The sequence below is a fragment of the Quercus lobata genome, chromosome 4, assembly GCF_001633185.2.
Source record: "Quercus lobata isolate SW786 chromosome 4, ValleyOak3.0 Primary Assembly, whole genome shotgun sequence".
Classification (NCBI taxonomy): domain Eukaryota; kingdom Viridiplantae; phylum Streptophyta; class Magnoliopsida; order Fagales; family Fagaceae; genus Quercus; species Quercus lobata.
In genome coordinates, this window is record NC_044907.1 from 84,782,615 (window position 1) to 84,807,881 (window position 25,267).

General features: G+C 35.2%; 3 protein-coding genes across 7 annotated transcripts; 1 reads left to right on the plus strand and 2 right to left on the minus strand.

Moving 5' to 3' along the window:
- Window positions 1-765: 765 nt before the first annotated feature.
- Window positions 766-3,438, plus strand: LOC115987667. Of its 5 annotated transcripts, none has more exons than XR_004091180.1 (5): window positions 766-1,207; window positions 1,536-1,586; window positions 2,804-2,872; window positions 2,960-3,047; window positions 3,149-3,438. XR_004091180.1 is itself a non-coding variant. In XM_031111258.1 (5 exons), the coding sequence occupies exons 1-5, from the start codon at window positions 1,250-1,252 to the stop codon at window positions 3,319-3,321; spliced, it is 402 nt and encodes a 133-aa protein (XP_030967118.1). In that variant the 5' UTR covers window positions 766-1,249; the 3' UTR covers window positions 3,322-3,438. The 5 variants fall into 5 exon arrangements, 2 of the variants coding, with proteins under 2 accessions (XP_030967118.1, XP_030967119.1); XM_031111258.1 differs by having other exon boundaries at window positions 766-1,270; XM_031111259.1 differs by having other exon boundaries at window positions 766-1,270; window positions 2,970-3,047.
- A 1,289-nt stretch (window positions 3,439-4,727) lies between these two features.
- On the minus strand, window positions 4,728-6,032 carry LOC115986009. The gene is made up of 2 exons (XM_031108878.1): window positions 5,476-6,032; window positions 4,728-5,241 (listed from the first exon to the last, which is right to left on the minus strand). The coding sequence occupies exons 1-2, from the start codon at window positions 6,030-6,032 to the stop codon at window positions 4,728-4,730; spliced, it is 1,071 nt and encodes a 356-aa protein (XP_030964738.1).
- An 18,340-nt stretch (window positions 6,033-24,372) lies between these two features.
- On the minus strand, window positions 24,373-24,801 carry LOC115986010 (secreted RxLR effector protein 161-like). The gene has a single exon (XM_031108880.1). The coding sequence runs from the start codon at window positions 24,799-24,801 to the stop codon at window positions 24,373-24,375; it is 429 nt and encodes a 142-aa protein (XP_030964740.1).
- Window positions 24,802-25,267: the final 466 nt, after the last annotated feature.

Here is a 25,267-nt window from a genome sequence, read left to right on the forward strand (position 1 = left end):
TATGGTGTTACGGAAACATGCATCCCCCTCTCACTTTAAGCCATCTCTAACTAGCTTGGTCTTTTGACCACGTAGCTTCAAAGCGAAAAAGTTTGACACCTACGTTCCTCATCATGTGCCTATCTAATAAAATAGGATTGTGATATGAAGTGGGTGCAATAATCATGTTTCACCCCAGCTTTAGGGAAAGGCCTTGCCAATCCATGTTACAAAGCCCTCCATCTCATCTTTCCATTATGTTTTCCCAACCAGTTCTCCCATTTGACCACGTGAATTGGGGGCTACTAAACCCCAAAGCAATCGCAAGAGTTTTAATCGAAGAAGGAAAAAATTGGTAATTAATGCCTTTAATTGGAATAGGATCTCAATTTTTGAAATAATTAAGTGTGGAGATGATTATATAATAAATGTTTATAATATATAATTCAATTATTATGATTTGAAAATTTTGAGTCTAAGGTAACTAAAATAATAGAAATTACAAAAAAAAAAAAAAAAAAAAACTACAGTTTGTATTTATTGAACTAGTAAAAATCATTAAATTTATAATTTTTTTTAGAATACTAAGTATTTTTAACATATACATACGGAAAGAAGGGAGAAGGGTTTTTAAATAAATTTACAGTGGTGTATATCCAAAATGGTCTAACTCTTAAATACACAATACAGACTTTAAATCTCTTTAACTCACACTCATTTTTCAATGTAAAATTAACCCACTATTTTTTTTCTTTTGAGAATGAGAAAACATTAGGTCCAGAGCTGGCGTAAAACCAGTGTTTTACGCCAGCCAATCAGACCATGCCACGTCAGAAAAAAAAAGCTCCCAGCTTAAATCCCTCTCCAAACAACCAAAACCTCTCACGCCAGAAAACAGAAAAACCCCAAAGCTCTCACGCCATTCCTCTAATCGCCGGAGCAGAACGAAGAAAGAAAACCAGCTCTCACGCCATTCCTCTGCTTCCTTCATGCCTCCACCATCGCCACTAAATAGTACAGCTCGCTTAAACCCCAAATCAGAACCAGAACAAGTTAGGCAAAAATTTCTGGTTTCCTCTGCTTCCTCCCTCTTCCACCCTCTACTTCCTCTTGCCCAAATCTCCACCACACCACACACCGAAGCATACCGCCACACAAGTCACCGGATTCGTTGCTAGAGCTTGTAAACATGTCGGAGCCACCGTGAGCATGGTGTTGCGATGCAAAGGTTTGTTTGGTTACGGTGTGTTTGATTTGAGGAAAATCTTCTATGTGTCCGGAAAATTTGAATGTGAGCTCTCTCAATTAAGTGAATTTGCATGATTGCTACTATTAGTTAATCTAAGCTTTGATGATTTGGTTTCAAAACCGGAAAATTTGAATGTGAGCTCTCTCATATCTTGTATTGTTCTAATGAAAGATGCTGTGTTGGGTTTTGATATGATCTGGGGTTTGTTTGGTTTTTGAATTAGGGATGCTTGATTGGGGTTTGTTTGGTTTTTGAATTATTTTGGTTTTTCTGTTTTCTGATTGCTTTTTGATTGCTGTACGTATAGGGTATTGCAAAAACTTCAGTTGAAGGTTTATTTGCTGCTGGAGATGTACAGGTAATCCTCTCCAGAGTTAGCTTTTTTATTTCTTCAGTTTTCAATTGGTCCTGGACCTGTCAAGACTCTGGTCCAAATGTTGCAACAGTTCAACTAGTGGTCATCTTATTGGTTCAGAAATTGTATTGATTATATATGTTGTGTCTATTAATTATTGCGTGTTGGATTTATGAAGAATTGGGATACATTCAAGGAAATTCTGAGAACTAGTTGGGGAAAATCTTGCATGAATGGAAGTGATGCATGTTACAATCTTTGTCATCTAATCAATTTCTTGGCATGTACCATTTAAAGAGGAAAGAGATAGTGCAAGAAATTAGGTTGTAGCCTTCTGTTACATTTGTATTTTCTTTTTTTAATTGTTTTTGGTTAAGTTAAAAAAAACTTTCTAATATATTAACACATTTTATTCTTTCTATGAATTCCTTAAACTGGTTTAAGGTCTCTCTGCGTGTGTGGTGAGGGGTCAAAATTGAAACTCCAAATTGATAACTTTAGAGGACATATGTTGATAAGGAAGAGTCAGTTGGATTGTGAATTTAGAAGTTAATGTACTCATATTTCAGACTGTCCACTAAAAAGATTAGGACATTAAGTAGCATTCTTCAAGTGGCTCTGGAGAGATGGTATCACAGATTCTTTAATTTTTTTAAAATTTATCTTGGTAATGAAAAAACTGAGTAATATAATTAAAATTAAATATAAAGTGCATGAGAGCCACTGTATATATGCCTACTAACCTTGCTAGGATAGTATAAGTTACACCTATAGACCTATTGTATAAAAGTACAAGGCAGTGTGGTACTCAATAGTATGGGCCTACTTGATATATTCCAACAATCAACTTGAACTCAAGATGGGTTAAGAGATACCGAGTTTGGATGTATAATTGCGAAAGCAGCCTAGTGGAAGTGATTTAGTAAAATATTGGTGAGCTGATCAAGAGAAGCAATTGAGTGAATGTGTAGAGTGTCCTAAAGGATATGATGATGATAGACAAAATGATTGGTGAGCTGATTAGGGAACTATAATAGTGGTACAAAGACTCTCTCAATAAACTTGAAGCTTAGACACACTCAAAGATCTTTCTTACATTGGGAGTCAGTGCATCAACAACAAAGTCAAAATGAGGTTATTTAGTTACAATTATTCAATTTCAAAATAATACATACATTTGTTGATATTTTCAAAAATAAACCTTTACTTTTTTTAATTAGGAGTCTTCGATGGCAAGGTTGAACCCGTTAGTCATAGCAAATGCATTGTGCTCCACAAGTTTTGTACAGGTATATGATGTATTTGATTTTTTTACTTAGTATAAATTGTTCTGTAATAGATGTTTTTATTATTTATTCATTTTTTTTATTTGTCAGTCATCTGTAGGACTCTTTGCCAACTGTGACATATCCTTCTACATCATCATCTACTATGCATATATATCCCAACCAGTCATCATTTATGGTATGACCACTTAGCGTTTAATTAGAACATATTGAATTTCTTTTAACTGTGTTCATTCTAATTTTATTTTTAGTATTTTGTAGTTCATTTTTTTTATGTAGGATCCATTACAACAATTCCAAGAAAGTTGATGTACAAACAAGTTTTGTGTCCAAGAGAATGGATTGGGAAGCAAATATTTTTTGGTTATATAATGTTTAAATTGTGGTGGATAGAAATAGAACCATCTTCTTTTTTGTATTTACAACGTAGGGTCATCTTTTTTGTATATTGAACTATGACAGGTTTTATTCTAGATGAATGTATTCTCAATTAGAAATTTTCCAAAAGAATTGTGACAAATTTTATATCAAGATGTATGGTCAATCATATGATCTTTTATGAATTGAATTGTGACAAGTTTTATTTCAGGTGAATGTATTCTTAATTAGAAACTTTGATAATAAAAAAAAAAATTGTGACAGATTTTATTTCAGGTGAATGTATTCTCAATTAGAAACTCTTATAGAAAAAAATGGGACAGGTTTTATTTCAGGTGAATGTATTCTCAATTAGAAACTTTTACAAAAAAATTGTGATAGGTTTTATTTCAGGTGAGTGTATTCTCTATGTTTGGAAGTTCATACACGGGAAACATAAACATTTTCTCATCTTTCCAATGTTTGACAAACTTATAACTTGATTCACTGTGCTGTACATGTATAATCACCAAAGAAGAAATAACTATAGAAATGAGAAGTATTAACAATATATAACTGTAACTTGATGTATTCACTTGTATAGACTCCACCACAGATATTGTGGAAAACAAAGTTGTGAGTACAAATTTCAGATGGGATCAATGCTCCATCTTCAATGACAAATCATTACTCTTTGATTTTCTAGTTAATTCTTTGATGCCTACTAACCCCTACCCTACAGTTCATACTATCTACATATAGAGAGAGCTTTGAAAATCAATTCGAATTGTTTGTATGTACCTCATTTTCATAGCATTCCAATCCGCTTCAGACGAGGCAGCAATCGAGGCCATAGCCTGCCACGTCATCAACCACAACCGTAAGAAACCAAAACACAAACACAAATAGAGTTCATGAGGCTCCAAAGAAACCCATGAACCCAGAAAACCCATCAATAATTCGAAAACCAATTCCAATTCCAATTCCAGAACCCTTAAACTCCAATTCCAAAACCCAAAATCCCAAACACAACTGTACTGAACCCATAAACCCAGAAAACAGAAAAACCAAAATAATTCAAAATCCAAATTGGGGAAAAGGGAAAATCATGAAAAACAAACCTTTGGATCGTGGTCACGGCGGCTCCGGTATGTTTCAAAGCTCCACGCACAGCTCCGGCGGCCTCTGTGGCGGTGAGCTTCAGTGTGTGGTGTGGTGGAGGTTTGGGCAAGCAAAGGACGGCACGGTGAGAACTCTTTCTGCTCCGGCGATCTGTGTGGCGGTGGTGGAGGTTCGGCGTGAAGGAAGCAGAGGTGAATGGCGTGAGCGTTTGTCTTCAGGCTGTGGTTTTCTTTCTTCGTTCTCTGCCTGGAGAGGGATTTAAGTGAGAGTCCACGTGGCAGGAGTCTATTGGCTGGCGTAAAACACTGGTTTTACGCCACAGGCTGATAGAATGTTTTCTCTTTTTTTTTTTTTTGATAAACAACCAGGAAACAGAGCACTACAACGTTAGGTGCTGTGGCCATTGAAAGTGCATGGGAGCACTGGAGGCCATAGCAGCCATATTATATACATTAACAAGCACAAAAGCAGGGATCCAACGGAAGGAAAGACAAAAACCCCTTTGCTTTAAGGACTGCAGATCAGCAAACAAGGTTTTTCCTTCCCAATCCGGTACTTTGCCTGTGTTAAACAACTGAACCAAAAAATTACAATTGCTCAAAACCAAAATCTGGTTGTATTGAAGCCTAAAAGCTGTTACAGCTGCTTCTCTAAGACCTTCAAGCAAAGCAACTGGGACTGAGTTAGCGGCACTGCTGCTGCATCCGTAGAACACCACTGTACCCTGCCTGTTCCTAGCCTCATAAGCAAAAGCAGCTTTTTTCTTTCTTCCATGCTTGACACCAGAAATCTTGAGGATGATGCTCCATTGCCCTTGAAACCCTTGCTCCATAATTTTCTGCCTAGATATCCTATGCTCAGTACAGTAATGCTTTTGATAGATCTCATGGTACCTGCAAAACAGATTTTGAGAGGTTAAAATGACATTCATTGGATCAGGAGTAACTCCCTCATGAATCACCCGGTTTCTATGATTCCAGATAGCCCAAAGAGTAATGAAAGTCCGCTGCAAAAATTCCAAGTCACTCTCATCCAATCTCTGATGTCTACTAATGGAATTAATGATCCACTGCTGAACAGTTATAGGACCAAGGGAGGAAGTATGCAGGGCTAGAGCTGAACCATACCAACAAGCTCTAGCAAAATGGCAATGAAGGAAAAGATGGCTAGAAGACTCCTCATCACAGTCACAAAAGGGGCAGAGGGCAGCAATTGGAATTCCCCTCCCCTTTAAAGTCTGAAATGTTGGCAAGCTATCATGGATTACCTTCCAGACCAAGTTGCAGATTTTCAAGGGAAGTCTAACCTTCCATAAAGTGTTCCACACAGCATCAGGGATAACAAGGGGTCTAAGAGTTGCATTGGCTGACATATTAGCATCTTCCAAAAGAATCTCATAAGCCTTTTTAACTTTAAAATCCCCTGAGTTTGAAAACTTCCACATAAGAGAATCTGTCACAGAATCGGTCTTAGAGATTGGGATGCTTAGAATTTCAGAACTTATAGAGGGGGGGTACAGGTATCTAACAAGATCAGGTTTCCAAGAGTGAGTGGCTTGGTCAATTAAGTCAGCCACAGTACCTGTGATAAGGTTTGGGTTATGCAAATTAGGAGTTTGGAACCAAGCAGGATGGTCTAATGGAATATTAGTGCCATTACCCACCCACCACTTCCCCTCTTTCATTTTCCTGTTATCCTGTTTCACAATATTTCTCCAAAACCAAGATTGATGCGGCTTGGGTTGACATTCACAATATTTCTCCAAAACCAAGCAGGATGGTCTAATGTTTTCTCTTTTTTAATAATGTTTTCACGCAAAAGGAAAAAATAAAAAAGAAACAATCTTATCACAATATCATGGGCGCCATCATTTGTCTTGTTCGGCACCCTTCTTCCAAAGCTCCAATCAACTTCAAGCATCTTTATATTTGGGATAATATATTGTATCAAGCAGTTTATATCAATTAACTTTCAAAAAAAAAAAAAAAAGCAGTTTATATCAATTGTACTCGATTCTCAAAAAAAAAAAAAAAAAATATATATATATATATATATATATATATATCACTTGAAAAATATATATATCACTTGTACTCAAGTGCTATATATCAAACTTATATCCTCGTATCAATTGAAAAGTGTGGATGACCACTTTTTTTTTTTCGAAAAACAAAAAGTGCTGATGACCACTTGAGAAGTTCATATTCATCTTCATATTTCCGTGTCTTACTAATTATTTCTTTTATTTCATAATACATGATCAACATAAAATTATTCAAATTCAAGCTCAGTCCAATTTATAAAAGGTAGTTGTTTTCATTGTGTCTTTCAAACCCAAAGGTTATTTGGGTGACATATAACACAGAGTAAGTTTTCTCCAAGAATTAGTAATTGTACTATCTAATTTATCTATTATCACGTTGATTCTATCTAAAATTATAGAATTTATTTAATGGATAAAAAATCCTGTGGTTTCATGCTAAATATTATATGGGGTAATATTGTTAAACATAGTCAATATTATTATATTTATATGCGATATATGTCTATTAACATGATATACATCATTGTGTATCCTTCGCATGATAGTCTCTCTACAAGTGTAAGTTCTTGTAAGATAGGAGGCAAGAATCAGGACTTAAGTCTCCACGAGAGTTTCACACACATATGCATTTATATTAGACTAGAATGAGTTTTCTATCTTAGATTTAAAAAAAATAAAATTATATACAATTCAATAAAAGAAAATATATACATGAGTCTAATGTCATGCTTTATATTGATTGTCTAACGATGTGAAGGGAGAAGAGAGACAAACCAAATCACACCACCATCAATCCACCACCATACCCACCAAAAACACCACTGCGCTACCACCAGACCAAATTGCACCATCATTGATCCATTGCCTCACCCACCATACACACACACACGAGAGAGAGAGAGAGAGAGAGAGAGAGAGAGAGAGAGAGAGAGAGAGAGAGAGAGAGAGAGAGAGAGAGAGAGAGAGAGAGAGAGAGAGAGAGAGAGAGAGAGAGAGAGAGAGAGAGAGTATGGAATTGAATAAAAAATATTTATTTTTAATTTAGCGATGGTTAATGCCTCACTACGAGTAGCAAGAATATTGTGCATCGTTAAAACTTTTGTTAACTTAGTGAGACTAATGCACACTTACTTGGTTAGGTTTAGACAAAAATTTGCTAAAATGTTAAATTGGAGAGGCTGATGTAAAATACAACTCTAACTGTCTCTCAAAATTGCAAAATGTTTTTCGCTTATGAATAGTCACTCTCTTAGTTTGTAGAGTTATTGTTCATTAACAAAAGAAATTTTCAAGATAAAAAAATTGCTGAAGTCAAAAAAAATATTTGTTTTTATTTCCTCTATTCTTTCAAGAATGGAGAAAGATTATAAAAAAGAACCAAGGAAGATTAAAGAAATAATATTTAATTAGGATTGAGAAAATAGAGAGTCAGTTAGAAGGTATTTTTGAAAAAGTAAGCAAACAAAATGAAAAAATAACTTTTGCTCTGGAAATTGGATGAATATATGATACTCTAATATATGCCATAGACACAAGTTGCTATAAGTATCATTTATATCAATCCCACCCCCAAAATTTTGGAAGTGTACAGTGGCAATTGCTTTAAAAAAAATGGCCCCACTTAAAGCTCTTGGCCTGGATGGAAAGCCACCTCTCTTCTATCAACACTTCTTGCAATTTGTGGACCAAGATGTTACTCAATCCATTCTCTCATGGCAGAACACAAGTATCGTTCCTCACCTTGTGAACCATACTTTCCTTACTCTTATACCTAAAACAAAAATCCCGAGCATGTTCATGAATATCGCCCCATTAGTTTGTGTAATGTCCTTTATGTAGACACTTTATTTTGTACCCCTTACGACTTGAGCTACCGTTCCCCAATGACAACATCACTTGGAGGCCCAAGGTTGATTTAGGGCCTAATCTTGTAAAACTTTGACTTCAAGAATGATTTGGTAAAGCAAATGTGCAGAGAAAACCCTATGTATGCATACGCATACACGCATATGCGCATGCATGCTAAAAGTGTGCATACGTATACATGGAGCATGCCCATGCATGCTCGAGTATGCACATGCATGCTAGAGTATGCACACGTATTTAGGGTTTCAGAATACTTGTAAGGAAAGTTTTTGGACATAAATTCATGTAGAATGAATCTCACATCATTTAGGAGCCATCCTATATCCCTCTATGATCACTATAAAAAAACCCAAAGGCTCTTTTACCAAATATACACAATATGCGCAGAATTCACTAGAAACTAGTGAATCAAAGAGAGAGTTTTTATACTAAAACATTCTCAAGTAAAAGTTTACTTGGTTGGGACCTATTTTGGTCTTAATTTTCAAGTTTTAAGCATACTAATCTTCTTGGTTTGTTCTTGATTAGATTGACTGAGGGGAATGATCAAATCAAAACTCTAAAGAATTTTAATGTTGAGGTAAAGGTTCAAACTTCATCTCTTCATTTTTTTTTTTTTTTTTTTTTTGTTTTGTTTTACTGCTTTATTTCCCCTGTCTTTAGTTTAACTTGTTTAGTGTTCGTGTTATAAGCATGATAGTTTGCTAGATTTCCTATTTTAAATTATCTGTGTTGTGTTCTTGGGTTTGTGTTTTTAGCGTGTATGCGTACGCATGCTTCATGCATGCATACGCATACTCGTAGTATGCGTACGCATACACATGGGATGCGCACGCACTCCCCGTGTATGCACAAGCATACTTGTGCCCAGAAACCTCGATTTAAGTTTCTTCAATTTTTTTCTATTTTAAATTACATGTTTAGGTTCTATTTAGCCTAGTTTTCACATATTTAGCATTAGGATTGGCAGAATAACATGTTTCGCATTCTTGGATTATTAGATGAATGATTAGGGTAGTCTTTGATAATGACATGAACATACATTGATGCATAGGTGCTGTGGTGCAATGAGGTAAGTGAGATAAGTCATGTATATGAATATGAACATGCATCTTTTGAATGATGGCATGATTGGATATGAGGATGCCATGCTTGAGTGATTGGACATGTTTGTTATGATGAATATGCATGTGATAATTCTTGATTATTGCCTTGTTGATGCTACTGCCTTGTGACATGCTTGTTGCCCTTGGAATATACTTTTGAATGCCATAATAAATTAATGTTTAGGGTTTGGGGATGATATGCCATGTTAAATGCTCAAGATGGATATTATAGTGTTTGTGTGTGTGAGAGAGAGAGTTTAGAATAATATGTTAGGAGACCTTTTTATAAGATTAGGATTTGGAACACAATGAGTGGAGGCCGACCCACAGGTTGGGTGGGGTTGGGTGCCTAACACCTTCTTATCCCCATATCTAAACTTCGAACACGTGCTCTGGTAAAGATTAGTCATTCCACAAGAGCGCTATATAAATGGTTCTTAGACCTAATCTAGGTGGCGACTCCATTTACACCCTCCGCTTGGTCCACACTAGGCTGAGGTGTACTTCCTATAAGGAAACCACTACCGCCCAACACAATGGGGGTGCTTGCGCCCACACTATATAAGATTTTTTCAAAAGTGTTAGCTTATAGATTAAAGAAGGTCTTACCAAGGGTCATCACAAAGCAACATGGCTTTTGTGAAAGACTGTCTTATTTTTTATAACATTCTTGCTATTTTGAGACTTTGCATTGCATGAAGACTCATAATTCAAGCAAATCTAGCTATATGGCACTTAAGCTAGATATGAGTAAGACCTATGATAGAGTTGAGTGGGCTTTTCTTGAGAATCTTATAAGGAGAATGGGTTTCAGTGACCATTGGCTTAATCTCATTATGTTTTGTTTGAAAACAATTTCTTATTCAATCCTTGTTAATGGAGAGCCCAAAGGTTTAATTCATCCATCAAAGGGAATAATACAAGGAGATCAATTGTGCCCTTTTCTTTTTATCTTGTTCACTGAAAGTTTGCATGGGATCATTAAACAAGTAGCTAGAAGGGGTGAGATTAAAGTTGTTTGTTTGTTTAGACCCCTTAAAACAGATTGTTTAACCCTAGTGAATTAGCCAAGTAGTTACTTAGGTTAATTATCTGATCTAGGTTAAACAACAAAATATCATATCATGCAGTATGGAAAACTAAAGAAGAAAACGATATGATTACCTAGGAAAACCAATGAAACAATCCAGTTTCAAGTTAAAAAACCTGGAGAGGATTTGACCTAGCTATCCTTAAGGTAAACAAATTCATTATGATAGAATGAAAGTTTACAATATATTTTCTCTCTAAAATCTAAAACTACCTCTTGTTGAACTTACAACCACGTACAGCTCCAAATCCATAGACTCTTCTATCTTAAATCTACAACACAAAAAAACCCACGTTTGTGACTTTGAGATCTCCCTCAAAGGTCTAGATCATCAACAGTAGTTGATCTTGTTATGGCAGCAACTTCTACAACACCGGATCTTGAGTTTCTTCAAGGAATAACACGGTAGAAGAATTAAGAGAGCTTTGGGTACAAAAACCTTAGATCTACAATAGGAAGCACAAGATGCACTCTTCTCTCTCTTAAAATCTCTCTAAAACGTGCCTTAGAGTTTCCTTTATATACTAGAAGTGTTTCACTTGAAACCTAAATCTAAAGCAGAGTTTGGGCTAAAATAGAATTCTGTAGAAATTTCATGTCTGCGATTTTCGATCGGTCGAACCTATTTTTTGATCGATCAAACTCTTCAGAAATTGAATTCTTCTTTTCTGTAGCTTTCATATTCTTGTATTCAAACTTGCAGCACCTTGATCATTTTCTAATTAAACCTATAGACTTAGGAATCTATACTTAGACAAGTTAGTGTTCACGTTTTGCCAATTGTTCTAAGCTTTTAGAACCTAACAAAAGTTTTTTCTTTATGCAAAAGGGGACCAAGACTAACACATATGTTCTTCGCAGATGATAGCCTTTTTTTTTTTGTTGGCAAGGCAACCTTAGAATTGAGGAGTATGACCAAGTCCTGGATATGTTATCTACTTAGGAGGGTGCCTCTAGCCAGAAAGTGAATCGAAATAATACTGTCATCTTCTTTAGCAAGTCTATTCCGAAGGCTACGAGACTAATTATCAAAGGTATTTTAGGGGTCCAGGAGATTAAACAATATGAGAAATATTTGGATCTTCCATCTCTGATGGGTAAGGGGAAGAAAGTAAGTTTCAATTACATTAAGGAGAGAGTTTGGAGGAAGCTACAAGGCTGGGAGGGCAAGTTGTTATCTTAAGCAGGGTGGGAGGTCTTGCTTAAAGCTTTCATTCAAGGTATTTCAATATATGCCATAGGTTACTTCAAACTTCCTTTCCTAATTAAAAAGTTTTGGTGGGGACAATGTGGTGATATTAGAAAAATTTATTGGCTCAAATGGGTTAAGATGACAAAATCTAAAATGGTGAGCGGTATGGGTTTTAAAGATTTAGCCATTTTTATTGATTCTTTGTTGGCTAAACAAGCTTGGAGGCTTTTGCATAATAGGGACTCTTTGTTTTATAGAGTCTTTAAGGCATGATTCTTCCCAAATGGCTCCATAATGGAGGCTAACGATTCAAGGAAGGGCTCTTATTCTTGGAAAAGTGTATTAAAAGGTAGGGATGTCATTGCACGGGGTGCTTGTTGGTGGATTGGTGATGGTAAGTCGGTGAAAATTTGGAAACATCTCTGGTTACTAATTTAGCATCCTACTATGGTGTCTTCCCTTGTTGTGGAATCTTTGTAGGAGGCTACAGTCAACTTGTTAATTGATCCCTCTGTGAGACAATAGGTCACAGATATGATTGATGACATCTTTGTTCAATAGGAGGCTGAAGCTATCAAGAAATACCCTTAGCCTACCATACAATAGCCGATTCTCTCTTTAGGCATCTAGCACGGGATGGGAATTACTCTTGTAAGTCTAGCTATCGTTTTCTTAGGATGGAGACAGAGCTTGACCATAGAGTGGATCCTCATACACATGATACTAGACTTTGGAAGAATATATAGGCTTTACATTCTCCAAACAAGTGAAGAATCTTATTTGGAGAGCTTGCCGAAATTCTATCCCAACCAAAGCTAACCTGGTTCATAGAATGGTGACTGATAGTCCATGTTGTGACTGATGTAATTCGGCCCTAGAAGCTCCACTTCATGCTCTTTGGTCTTGTCCTATGTTAGATGATGTGTGGAATGCCTCTAACTCTTGGGATTTTTGCATCTTCACTTGCTTTTCGGACTTCAACGAACTAGTCTTATGGATTATGCAGAAGTAAAAGAACTTAGAATGGTTTACTATGATAGCATGGTCAATTTGGACTCAAATTAAGAAACTAGGTTAGACTACACCAACCTAGTTGTAGCGTTGATCAGATTGCTCGGGTTTCAAAGGAAAGGTCTGATGAACTCATAGCAATCCAACCTCTCCCACACCCTCTGCCTCCTAAGCCTCATGTCTGGTGGTTACCTCCCCTAGCTTAATTTATATAAAATAAACTTTGATGATGTCGTGTTCCAAGTTGAAAATAAATCAGGCATTGGTGTGATCATTAGGGATAATCAAGGTATGGTCATAGCATCTCTATCTTAATAGGTTCCTCAAGCTTTTCAAGCTATGGAAATTGAGGGTTTGGCAACTGCTCGGGCTCTTGAGTTTGCTCAATCCATTTCGGAAGGGGATCTGGAAGTGATAATGAAGGCTATAGTTGAGAAGGGTAGGTCTTTGGCTCCCTAAGAACTTTTGGTTCGAGATGCAATGATTTTTTCTAGGTTTTTTACTCAATTGCTTTACTCTCACATTAAGAGAGAAGGTAATAAGGTTGCTTAAAGTTTGACTAGGTATGTTTTAACTAGTTCGGAATGTGTTGTGTGGATGGAAGATGTTCCTGCACAACTTTCTTTTGTAATTTAGGTTGATAAAGCCGGTTTTTCTTAGTAAAATTTTAGTTTTGTTCCTAAAAAATAATATCAATCCCACCCCACATCACAATTAGAAATGAACAAAACTTAGCCACAATACCTTAAGTGTTGTTTTTTAAGAATACTTCTTAAAATTCAGTCATGCGATTTTTTTCTTATGGGATAAAAGTTTATATTTAGTTAAGTAGTCACATAATTGAATTTTAAGAGGTGAATCTATAAAACAGCACCTAAATACTATATCTAAATTTTGCCTTACAAACAATATCTTTGTCAAAAAGCTTTGATTTAGCACCACGCTTTTTTGGAAGCAAAAACATATAGTGTTATGCAGGTCATCACCTTCTTTTAAAAAAAAAAAATTATATTATTATTATTATAATAACTAATTTGGACTTACTTTGCAAAAAGCTGGTAGGTGGGTCTGTGTAATATTTTTGAGATATGTTCATGGTCTTTAGTGGGCTTTGAGTGCTTGATTTAGGTGTGATCTTGATCATAATTTTTGTATTATCTAATTTATCTCCTCTTACGCCATTTGTTCCATACTTTTATTCTAAGGTCATAAACATACCAAACTTATTTTCATAGTCTATATCTTTAAAAATAATATAAAGGATTTAAAAAAAAAAAATCCCCAAACCTTTTTATGAAAAAAATAGTATTATTTTTATTATTTATTATCAAAAATAGCGCTTTGGCCTTTGGGAGAATAATTTAAGAGAATAGTTTCATTGCAAACTGGCTAAGGCAGGTAAGGCAGATGAAAACAGTAACGACGAAGATAAACAAGAGTCTTATGAACTTTATTTGAAGGCATTTTGAGCAGTTTTGAGAAGAAATTTCTTTCCCATTATTAGAGTTCCTGAATCCTCTATAACTCTCACAGAAGAATTCGGGCTTCACCTTACGGACTCGTTCCTGAAGTTGAATGATGTGGGCGGACTTGAGACTTGCAAAGAGGTTTTGATAGAAGCTACCATATAGCCTAAAATGTGTCCGCAATTTTTTTAATAGTAGTTCCTCCTCCATCAACCATCATTTTATTTAACTTAGAGGTTTTGACAGAAGCTACCTTATAGCCTAAAAAGTGTGCTCAATTTTTTACTAGTAAGTTCCTCCTCCATCAACTATCATTGTATTTAACTTTTGGGTTTTTTAATCTCCGCTTTTAGATAGTTTATCCGGATATTCTTAGTTTCAATGCTAATAACAATGGCTGGACTAATGGTGACCACCAATGTGGATATTATATAGTTGTTTTGGATAAAAATAATCATTTGTTCGCCTGTTTAGGGAATCGAAAACCATGGAGGGCAGTATTACTATATATATGGTCCACCTGCAAAAGGGAAGAACTTTCTAGCGAAGGCAATTGCAGCAGAAGCAAAATCAACTTTCTTTAGGTAATATATATGTATATATTTTTACCAAAACTAATACCAACACATAGCAAGCAATTGGATTACAATAATTGACGATGAAAGAATTATACATGGCAAGAGATATAAAAGAATTATGCATATATATATATATATATATTTTGTATGTTGTAAACGTGAAGGGATTAGAATGGTTAAACCTTTTCTTTAATTGACTTTTCGTGGTTGCCTTACTTGAAATAATTTTACCACTGGTGTAAATTCTATAGTTGGTAGTCACATGATTTTGTAAACGGATGATGATAAAAATTGCTTTCAGCATATAAAAACAGAAAAAAGGAAAAGAATGAGTTACGGTTAGTTTTGGTGGTCTATCCAGTTGTTTATGTTTTATTTCTGATTAATTATATACCATCTTGGTGTTTTCTCCCATCATGAATTTGGGAATATAGCTTACAAGTAACATGAAAAAGATCCTGAGTGGAAAATTAAAAACAAATACTATTTCTAGTATTCTCCCATCATGAACTTGGGAATATAGCTTTTTGAAGTTCCTTCTTTAAAAGGCCTCTTGCTGACTTTTCCGTTCTGGGGGTCCTAGAAGGCTGACTTTTGTTCGTTCATTCTCCAAAACTTCTAGATTCCACTTTTTCAAACCCACCTTTTGGTTGTTTTCCCTTTTGTCATTTTTCCCAAGTAAGTTGATTCCTTTCTGTCATGATGTAAGATCCCAAGCCACCTTCCTTCATGACTCTTCTTCCTAGGTTCCCCAAGGTATCAGACCCTTACTCATGAGTTGTTGGTTCCCAAGCCCTCTGACCCCTTTTCTGCATCATTGGGTGGCTGATAGGGACATATCTCTGTTCTTGTTCCTTGTGTTTCTTTGCATGCCCCCTTGAACTATTTTAATCCCAACCTGGTTTTGGTGCATGTCCTGAGGATCCCAAACTCTTAGGAATCCCCAGGTATCCTGGCCTAGTTATTTTCTTGGACTCCCCAATGATTTTTCTAACCCTTGAGGACTGGGCTGGGTTGGGCTTTTTCTTTCCTTTGTTTCATGAAGTTCGAAACTTGCCCATTCATGGATTTAGGTCCCTCCTTATGGATCCTTAATGTGTTTGGACCACTCCTACTTGAAGCCCAAATGTTTTACTTTTCGAGATTTCAATCCTTTGCGCTGTTTTGGGCCTTGGTACAATCATTGTGATTTTTTTTGGACCTCGATAGTGTGTCAAGTGGCTCTTTTCTTATATAAGTCCCTAGGTCACCCTAGGTCAGTTCCCTACCAAAAAAAAAAAAAAAAAAGAGGTCCCTAGGTTAGTTTGTACATGAACCAGGGAAAAAAAAAAGGAAAAAGAAGAAGAAGAAGGGCTAGGGATGTATTGTGACTATTTCTTTCTCTAATTTATTTGTCTAGTTTAATTCTTAGTATTTTATTTTATGTTTTATTTTAATGAACATGAGTAGTTAAATTTTCAATAAGGGTTAAGATTATCAGTATTATTTATGTAATTTATTTTTTTTTTTCACAATAGTTGTTATTTAATGATTTAAATTGTTCTTGCTTCATACCAATTGGCTAGGATGAGATTCTTAATATGAGCTCAATATAATCATGTTTTTCTCATGATTTTGGATTTATCTTAATTAATTGAATGCTTGGTTTATAATCGTTTGATTTTAAAATTGGATATCTTTTGTGATTTGTTTGTTAACTTATACAATTGATGATTTGATTTTATATTTAGGAAGCGAAGAAAAGCATACTTTAGATTTTTTAAATAGAGGTTTTAATGATAATATTTTTCATGATAGTAAGATTGACGACTTCTAGATTATCATGCAGTGGGCTGGAAAAAATTAATGATCATGAATATATATTGATATGAATTAACAAAGTAGTTTTCGAAACCTTAATTCCTTTATCTTGTTTCTTTACATCTTTTACTACTTTAATAATATATTTGATTAGATTAATTATTTTTTTAGTTTATTTAATTTCAAAACATCCAATTTTTATTAAACTAGATTAGGATTTATTGATTAAATTTTAATTAATTTTCCTATATTCATACAAGTTCCTCTAAATTTGAGCTCATTATTGTCAAACTATATTTCGTCACGGTTCGTATACTTGCGAGTACTTATAAATTTCACAACACAAACCATATATATTCACAAAACTCAACTATGGCTTTTCATAGTTTCTTATTTGTCAAAAGTGAGTCAAAATTAAAAAAAGATAAAAAGTTTACATTTTTTTTTTTGATTGGAAAAAAGCTGGTTTTATTGCTTTTTTATTAAAATAAAAAGTTAGGCAAAAAGCAAAAGGGCTGGAGAGCTTCTAACCAAACTAAAACATGTCTAACCAGATACATTGATAACACTGCTAGCATATGGGTAACAAATACTTTTAACCAAAAAAAAAAAAACCATAATTAGAAACACAATAGGAGAAACTATAGAAATAATAATACGTGCCTCTACATTTTTAGCCCTTAACCGCAAAGCCCATACTCATTGGTGAATTTCTCGTACACTTTTAGGTAGCTGGATCTGCTTGTCATCAATTCCCAGAGACAGGAACATAAAAATTCAAAGTAAGACATAGGGGTCTAAAAAAATACTACAAACGAACTTGAAAAAACATAAAGAATCCGCCAATGTTAATGGAAGAGAAAATCAACACCAAACATGAATCATTGCAATTGAATGGGACATGCTTCATTTATTTATTATTATTATTTTTTTTAAGTACACTAACCCCTCCCCTCTTTTGCGTTTTTCTTCAATCCTATTTTCCATAAATTAACTAACGCTATATTCTGTTTGTTTTGATAGAAAATTTTGTGTAAAAATAGTTTTCTGTGTTCTTCAGTATTTGGTAGCATCAGAAAAAATGAGTTAAAAGAAAACTATCTTTGGTTAACCCCTCCCCTCTTTTGCGTTTTTCTTCAATCCTATTTTTCATAAATTAACTAATGCTATGCTTTGTTTGTTTCGATATAAAACCTTGTGCAAAAATAATTTTCCATGTTTTTCAGTGTTTAATAGTATCAGAAAAAATAAGTTAAAGGAAAACTATCTTTTGTTAACAAAAAAAGTATGGCTTATTTTTAGGGATTTTTTTCCCATTAAATTAGATGATTGTTTTTCAACTTATTTAAGTTTGCTACCAAAAATAGGAAAATGAGATAGTTTTATAGAAAACTAGTATTTAACCCGCACAATGCGCAAGAACGTTTTACATATTTTAAATCCAATCAACTTCACATAACAATACATTAAAATTCATCAAGTAATCTTACACATCCATTCGTTTGTCCTTATTGTAATCAGTTTTTTATGCTTTTTATTATTAATGCATTTTTCCAATAATATAGCGCTGCATAATTAGTGCCTTTGGTGTAATTGCAATATAATTTATATATAAATTAGCATTATTTGAAGCATCAAATAAATTATAAATTATTTAAAATTGCATGTACAAATATTTATGCAAGATATTACGAAGAAGTTGATAGATCATAGATCAATGTAACAACTCTTGAAATTGTTACATTAAAATTGTATAAAAATTCACTACATTAGAAACATTGTAAAAAATCATTTACAATTTAGTGAGGCAATAGTTGAGAAGTTAATGGAGCAATGTCATTCGATTATGTTTTTCAACAACATTTAACATTAACCTATTTTCAAAATATAACACATTAACTCAAAAAAAAAAAAAAAAAAAAAAAAAAAAAAAAAAACACACACACACACACACACACATTAACCATCAATTTTTTTTTTTTTTTTTAAAAAAAAAAAAAAAAAAAAAAAACCTTATAGCATAGATTAAACTTAATCTTAGTGTGCCTGCTCTGATACTGCTTGTTGGGTTAAGACAGCTTGACCCCGGTTAATTAATTCAATTACCTAAGTTGATTAATTAAGTTAAATTACATGCAAATCGTGGAGGCACCAACAAATCACCAAATAAACTAAATGCAGCGGAAATTAAATTGACATGGTGATTTGTTGACGAATGGGAAAAACCTCTTGCAAGGCAAAAATCTCACCAAGTGAATTTAAGGTCACCATTCTCAAGAATCCACTAATCAACAATAAAACAATTACAAGTATAAGGAGTCTTACCACTACCCTGGCCTATCCCCACATACCAACCTATACTTGAACCTTCGCTTTAATACCTAATTGGACTTGATCTTGTAGTAGACTTCTTTCCCTTGTTGCACAAATCTCCAATTTGTGACTAACTCTTCTGCATGGATCCCAGTACGTGACTAACTCCAGTAACTTGAATGAATGTTGTTGGCTACAAAGTTCTTCACTTCATTAACAATGCAGATCAAGAAGCACTTGGTTACAAAATCCTATGATATACAAACGCAGTAGCTTCTCACAGAGAAAATTAAGCTTTTGGTCTTGTATCCATGTATGAAGGCTTATAAAATAAGCCTTGTATATGTCTAGGGTTATGAGAAAAGAAACTCTAAACAAATTCATCAACATGAGTCGAATTTCAGATCTGGAAATTTTAAAATCATAGATATTGATAGATCAAGCTTGTGTCAAGCTATGTTTCGAGATTCCCATTAATTCTCGATAGCAGCTATTTGTCAAGATATCTGTCGAGCTTAAGTAAACAACTTTTCTTCACTTGTTTCTTGGATAAATCTTCATGTCCTTAATACTACCACTTGACCCTAACAATCTCCCCCTTTGTCAATCTGTGACAAAACCACAAGCATAATTATGAGAGAAATATAAAACAACAATCTCCAAAACTATTACACAAAAAGTACATAAGTCAAACTAATACAATGTACTCTTGAAAAACTTTTCGAGAAGAGAGATCACAACATGAAAGACTTGCAACCTGTCTTAGCTGAAATGTAGACAAGTTATATAAACTAAGAAACACGTGTATAAAGAGAGAATTGAAACAACACGTGTGAGATAAAGGTGAGAAACATACATCATCATCATATATATCAAAAGAAGTACAATGTATGTAAAGTGGTCACAAGACCATTGTACGTGAAGTGAGAAAGCTACAATAAAAACCTCACTACATCTCTCAGAATACTCTTCCCCTAACAACAAGACTACTCTCTCATAACCAAAACTACTCCCCCTTTTTGTCACGAGTGACAAAGGGTGAATAACTGAAAAAGAGTCATCTCGTCGTCAAACTCTGAGCCAAAAGCATCATCATCATCTCCACTAGCTGAAGACTCCTCGAAAGGATCACACATGGGAGAGGGTGAGGGAGCGAAGCCGCCAAGACGAGACTGTCAATGAGCAATACGACCAACTTTGATGTTGATATGACACACCTCATCAAATAGAGTTTCAAGTTGACTACCAAAGGCAACACTCATTTGCTGAAGCTGATCCAGGATGGTAGCAAGAGATGCCTCTACTCCAGAAGAAGAGGAAGATGGAGCAAATGTGGAAGGGGGTCGAGGGACATAAGCAGCATCCTTGGCATCACGAAACTCAGCCTCCTCATGCTAAACTGAAGAAGGCTTATGGCGAGGCCGCTTGGTTGCATGTTGTGCAGCTTCTCCTCAAAGAATTCTAACTGATAGCACCCATGCCTAGAAAGCGAGGAAAGGGAGGAATAGGGACGTGCAAGTGTGTGAGGATGCGTGTGATAGCTGAAGGAAAGATTAGCTTATCACATGTGGTAGTGTCATGATAGACATCTATATTAGATTCTATCATGTGTGAAGGAAAGTTTGTAGAGAGACCCACCAAGAGAGAGAGAGAGAGAAGAAAACGGGCACGAGATTTAGTGATGGTGTTATAGTGAGAGCGTGGAGTGAGAACAAATGTCATCACCATATTAAGGATTCTTGGACCCTTAGCAAAGTTATATGTGGTGAAGTTTAGAAGTCAACCCCATAGCACGACTTGCTCACAAAATAATAAGGCTAACTCGTCTCGAGATATGGAATGGAGACGAGGGTGACTAGGATAGTTTGGATGGTCTACCGTAGGGACATGTAGTACTTCAAAAATGAGCTCCAGAGTAACTACGATAAGTGTTCCTTGGAATACCGTAGTAAAACAAGGGACAGAGGTATGGATATCATGTATGTTGGAGTAAAACTCCTGTATAAACACGTTGGGACACCTCACGAGTTTCTCATAGAGAGATTCCCAGCCCTAAGTACGAAACACATCGAGTAGAGAGTGTCTGGAAAATTAGGCAGAATGACTTGGCGTTTTGAATGAAATCCTTTTGGGATTCAGGATCACGGAACCTATCTCTAGCAAGAATGGAAGGAAGAGACGAAGAAACTTTTGAGGGAGAGAACAAAAACAAAATGACCTTCGGGTTCTTCGAAGGGAAATTTTTTTTAGGTGCCATAGTCAGAAACTTTTGAGGGAGAGAACAAAAACAAAAAACACCAACACAGCAGAAGAGATGCTTAGGAAGGATAAAGAAGAAAAGAATAATGCATGGGAATGCATAAGCATGTAACGTGCAAAGAAAATTGCATCATGGGCAAAAACCCAATCCAAACTATAGCACTCACAATATATAATCAGTCACACAATCCTAGAATGCATGAACATGGGAATAAAATGCTAATGAATGCAATGCATGATCATATGATAACCATAAGATCAAAACCCAACCCAAAATTTTCACAAAGTCACAAAAACCCAAAATTTCCCATGAAAAACCTGAAATCTAGGTCTAAATGCATGAATGATGAAGAAAAGATGAGTTTTAGAACACGTACCAATGAATTGAAGCTTGGTTTTGGCCAAAAACTTGAAGGAATGAAGGATTTTGGTGAAAAGGTGAGGTTTAGATTGAGAGAGAAGAGAGAGAGATATCAAAATGTTTGAGTGAGAAATGAGCCGTGTCGAACCTCAATTATATATAGATCTGCGTAGCTTGATAGATCAAGAATGTATCAAGATGTATCAAGAACTAAAGCTCGATAGATCGAGAGGTATCGAACAAGTGTCGATGGCGAAAATGCTTCGATAAATCGAGAATGTATTGAGGATGTGTCGAGTAGACAGAGTGTTCAAAAGAAAAAGCTCGATGTATCGAGATATCTATTGAGTGGTATCAAGAAAACCCAGAAAAATCTTGACGAATCGAGAATGTATTGAGATGCTGTCAAGCAACCAGAGAGTTTGTGAAAAGAGGCTCGATAGATTGGGGTATATGTCGAGAAGCCGTCGAGAGAAACCCAAAAAACCTCGATAGAAACTGTATGTGTCGAGAGGTATCGAGAATGTGTCGAGCAGGCTAAAATAAGGTTTTTAAGGAGGAAAAACACATGATGTGATAGCAAGCAAGATAGATACCAGCACAACTATCAAAGAAGCTTTTTAAGCACTTAAACATTTTAGCATTCTAGATGCTAAGCAATCCTAGATCCAACATACTAAACAAGTCTAACTAATTTTATTTTCAAAAACAAGTTATGATAGTTTAGTAAGCTTATAATATTTCATGTATCCCTTGTGATGGCCAAATCACATTGTACCTGTATAATAATATCGAAAGTAGTTAAAAGTACGCGTGCTGTATGTGCAACTTTTGCAAGAAAGCACAAGTGTCTCATCATATGCAGGTAGTGATACAAGAAAATCAAGAACATCCATACATAATCATAACTATTTGATAGGGACCATCACCTTTGAGGTACATTATATAACTCCCACATCTCCTAGAAACACATTTACTACCATATGTAAAAGTATTTTGATTCTTTTTACTTTTCATGTTCTTTGCATATTTTTCTTTTAAGCGCATAAAGACATATCATGCATAAGCATATAAAAGAAAGAAAAGAAATACCCAATTATGTTAGCCAAACATTCTTTACTTACTGTGCAAGTGCTATACCTTACTGAGCACAACTTTTATGAAATGCACATAGATGTTTCATGATTGACAAGGGTAAAGTTGTGATTTATAGCCATGTTTTATGTTGGCTTTATTCTATGAAAAAAAGTGTGGTAATTGCATTATTTTTGTCCCTTGTATTTGTGGGATTTTATTGTATTGAGTTTAGTATTAAGTTGGTGAAGAATCAAGCATGAAATGAAGATTAGTGCAGTTTTGCGACTAGCTCGCAAGAAGTTCGAGAGAAAGATTCCTGCGAAAAGACCACGTGAGAAGCACATGTTGGAAGCTAAAAAGTCAAGTGCCAGGTTGTATTTCGCGAGTAATTCGCGAGATAGGCCATCTTGTGAGGTATCTGCGAAACGCTTTGCCTAGAGGTTTTTAGATGTGACTTTCTTACCTTTCTCCCATACTATATATACCTTTATTACTCACAAAAGTAAAGCCAGTTATTTAGAGAGAAAATCCTAGATAGGTTTCTACAACACAACACACCTACCTTTTAGAGAGAGAGCTACTCATCTTTAGTGAGAAATCATTGTAGTCTCTTCTCCTTTCCTCTCCCATTGTCATACCTTGAGAGAAGATTTGTACCCAAACACAACTCACACCTATTTAGAGTATAGAGAGTGTTTTGAAGCTTGGGAAGCTTTGGGAATTTTCAAAAAAGAAGCCGGTGAGGCTTGGTGGATGCAATCGGGCGGTATTGCGGGATCCGGAAACTAGTGAAGACAAAACTATGAGAAGTCCATTGGTAGCAGGAGCTTAGAGGGCTCAAGTACACTGGGTAAACTAGGCTTGGAGGGTTTTTTGTTATTCGTGTATTCCAACTTATTCACTAATAGATCGATTTCGACTTGGAGGGTCGCGGAAAGGTTTTTCGCCAAGTTCTTTGGTTTTTTCTTCGATAACACGTCTTGGTGTTATCTTGTGTTTGCATCTCTCTTCCCTACTCTTTAAACTTTCATTTTATTGTTGATTATGGATGAATATGGCTTAGGGTAGTGCTATTGGTTCATTGTGCTTATTTACTTTTGTTCCACACTTAGTTTAAGTTAGAGTAAAACCAATCTAGCCGTAATTTTTAATTGGGAGTCTGAACAAGCTCTTATGTTTTAGCACAAATCTGAGCTTTTAACGAGTTTTAGTGGTGAGATGGTTATGTATGCCTTTTTCTTAGGATTTTTTAGTCCTTCCTGTCAAAAAGAGTGATGCATATATGAATGATAAAAGATTAACCATAATCATACAAATCACATAATGAGCCATAAAGCTCACATTTCTCAGTTGTGCATAAAGATGCTCATCTAAGCTACAAGAGATACAAAGTTGAAAACTTTGTTTCCAAGGCCATCAAGGTACACAAGTACCACTATACACAAACACACACTGTTTTTGTATTTTTCCAAATTTCCCTTTTTTTTTTAATTATAAAGAAAACAAACAACAAAAACAACACCAAAAACTTGACAATGCAAATGCATGAAAAGAGGAGAAGAGAAGAGAATCACTCCAAGGAGGTAACACCAATGTTTTGGCGCAAGAATTCAAAGCGATGACCAACTAGGGGTTTTGTTAAAAGATCAACCTTTTGATCATCAGTGTGAATAAACTCAAGAGTTAGAATACCATCTTCAACAAACTCACGAATGAAATGATGTTTGATTTTAATATGTTTGGTTCGAGAGTGTTGAACATGATTTTTAGAAATTTTGATGGTACTGATATTGTCACAATATATGGTGAGATGTTTTTGACAAATATCGTAATCGAGAATAAGTTTTTGCATCCAAAGGAGTTAAGTGCGGCAACTACCAACAGCAATGTATTTTGCCTCAGCAGTGGAGAGAGAGATGGAATTCTGCTTTTTACTCATCCATGAAATAAGATTATTACCTAAGTAGAAACACCCTCTGGAGGTGCTATTAGGATCATCAGCATTACCAGCCCAGTCCACATTAGAGTATCCAACTAACACATCATTAGTGTCCTTATCATACCAAACTCCAGAATTACTAGTGGACTTAACGTATTTGATAATACGCTTCAACACAGTAATGTGAGATTCTTTAGGATTAGCCTGATATCTAGTACACACTCCTACACTGCAACTAATGTCAGGTCCACTAGCAGTAAGGTAAAGGAGGCTGCCTATCATGCTTCTATAGAGAGTGGGATCAACACTTTTTCCTAACAAGTCAACAGTGAGTTTTACATTTGGGCTCATAGGAGTTACAACAGAGTTAGTAGACTCTAGACCAAACTTCTTCACAAGATTATTTGCATATTTAGATTGAGAGATGAAAATACCTGAGTTACTTTATCAAATCTAGATACTAAGAAAGTAATTCAACTCTCCAATCGTACTTATCTCGAATTCAGTCTACATCATGCCTGAAATGAAATGAGCAAGTTCATCTTTTGTAGATTCAAAGATGATGTCATCCACATAGACTTGAGCTATGACTGACTCTCTATCAACTTTCTTGATGAAAAAAAAAAAAAAAAAAACTGGAGGCAAAATTAGCTCACGGAAAAGCAAAAGCTTTTCGTGAATGGGAAGAGCAACTCTCATTAATTTAGTGGTACAAGTCTCACCTATTTATATAAGGATAATTATTGGTTTACATTGTACTAAAAATGTAAGATTTACATTGAACGCATTTGTTAGTCTACGATGTTACATTCTTTAG

Coding starts and splice junctions, on each gene's coding strand:
- LOC115987667 (XM_031111258.1), top strand. CDS start 1,250: ATGTGTCCGGAAAATTTGAAT. Junction 1,271..1,535: donor TGTGTCCGGAAAATTTGAAT/GTGAGCTCTCTC, acceptor CTGTACGTATAG/GGTATTGCAAAAACTTCAGT. Junction 3,048..3,148: donor CCAACCAGTCATCATTTATG/GTATGACCACTT, acceptor TTTTTTATGTAG/GATCCATTACAACAATTCCA.
- LOC115986009 (XM_031108878.1), bottom strand. CDS start 6,032: ATGAAAGAGGGGAAGTGGTGGGTGGGTAATGGCACTAATATTCCATTA. Junction 5,242..5,475: donor CATTTTGCTAGAGCTTGTTG/GTATGGTTCAGC, acceptor TCTGTTTTGCAG/GTACCATGAGATCTATCAAA.
- LOC115986010 (XM_031108880.1), bottom strand. CDS start 24,801: ATGAGCCCAAATGTAAAACTCACTGTTGACTTGTTAGGAAAAAGTGTT.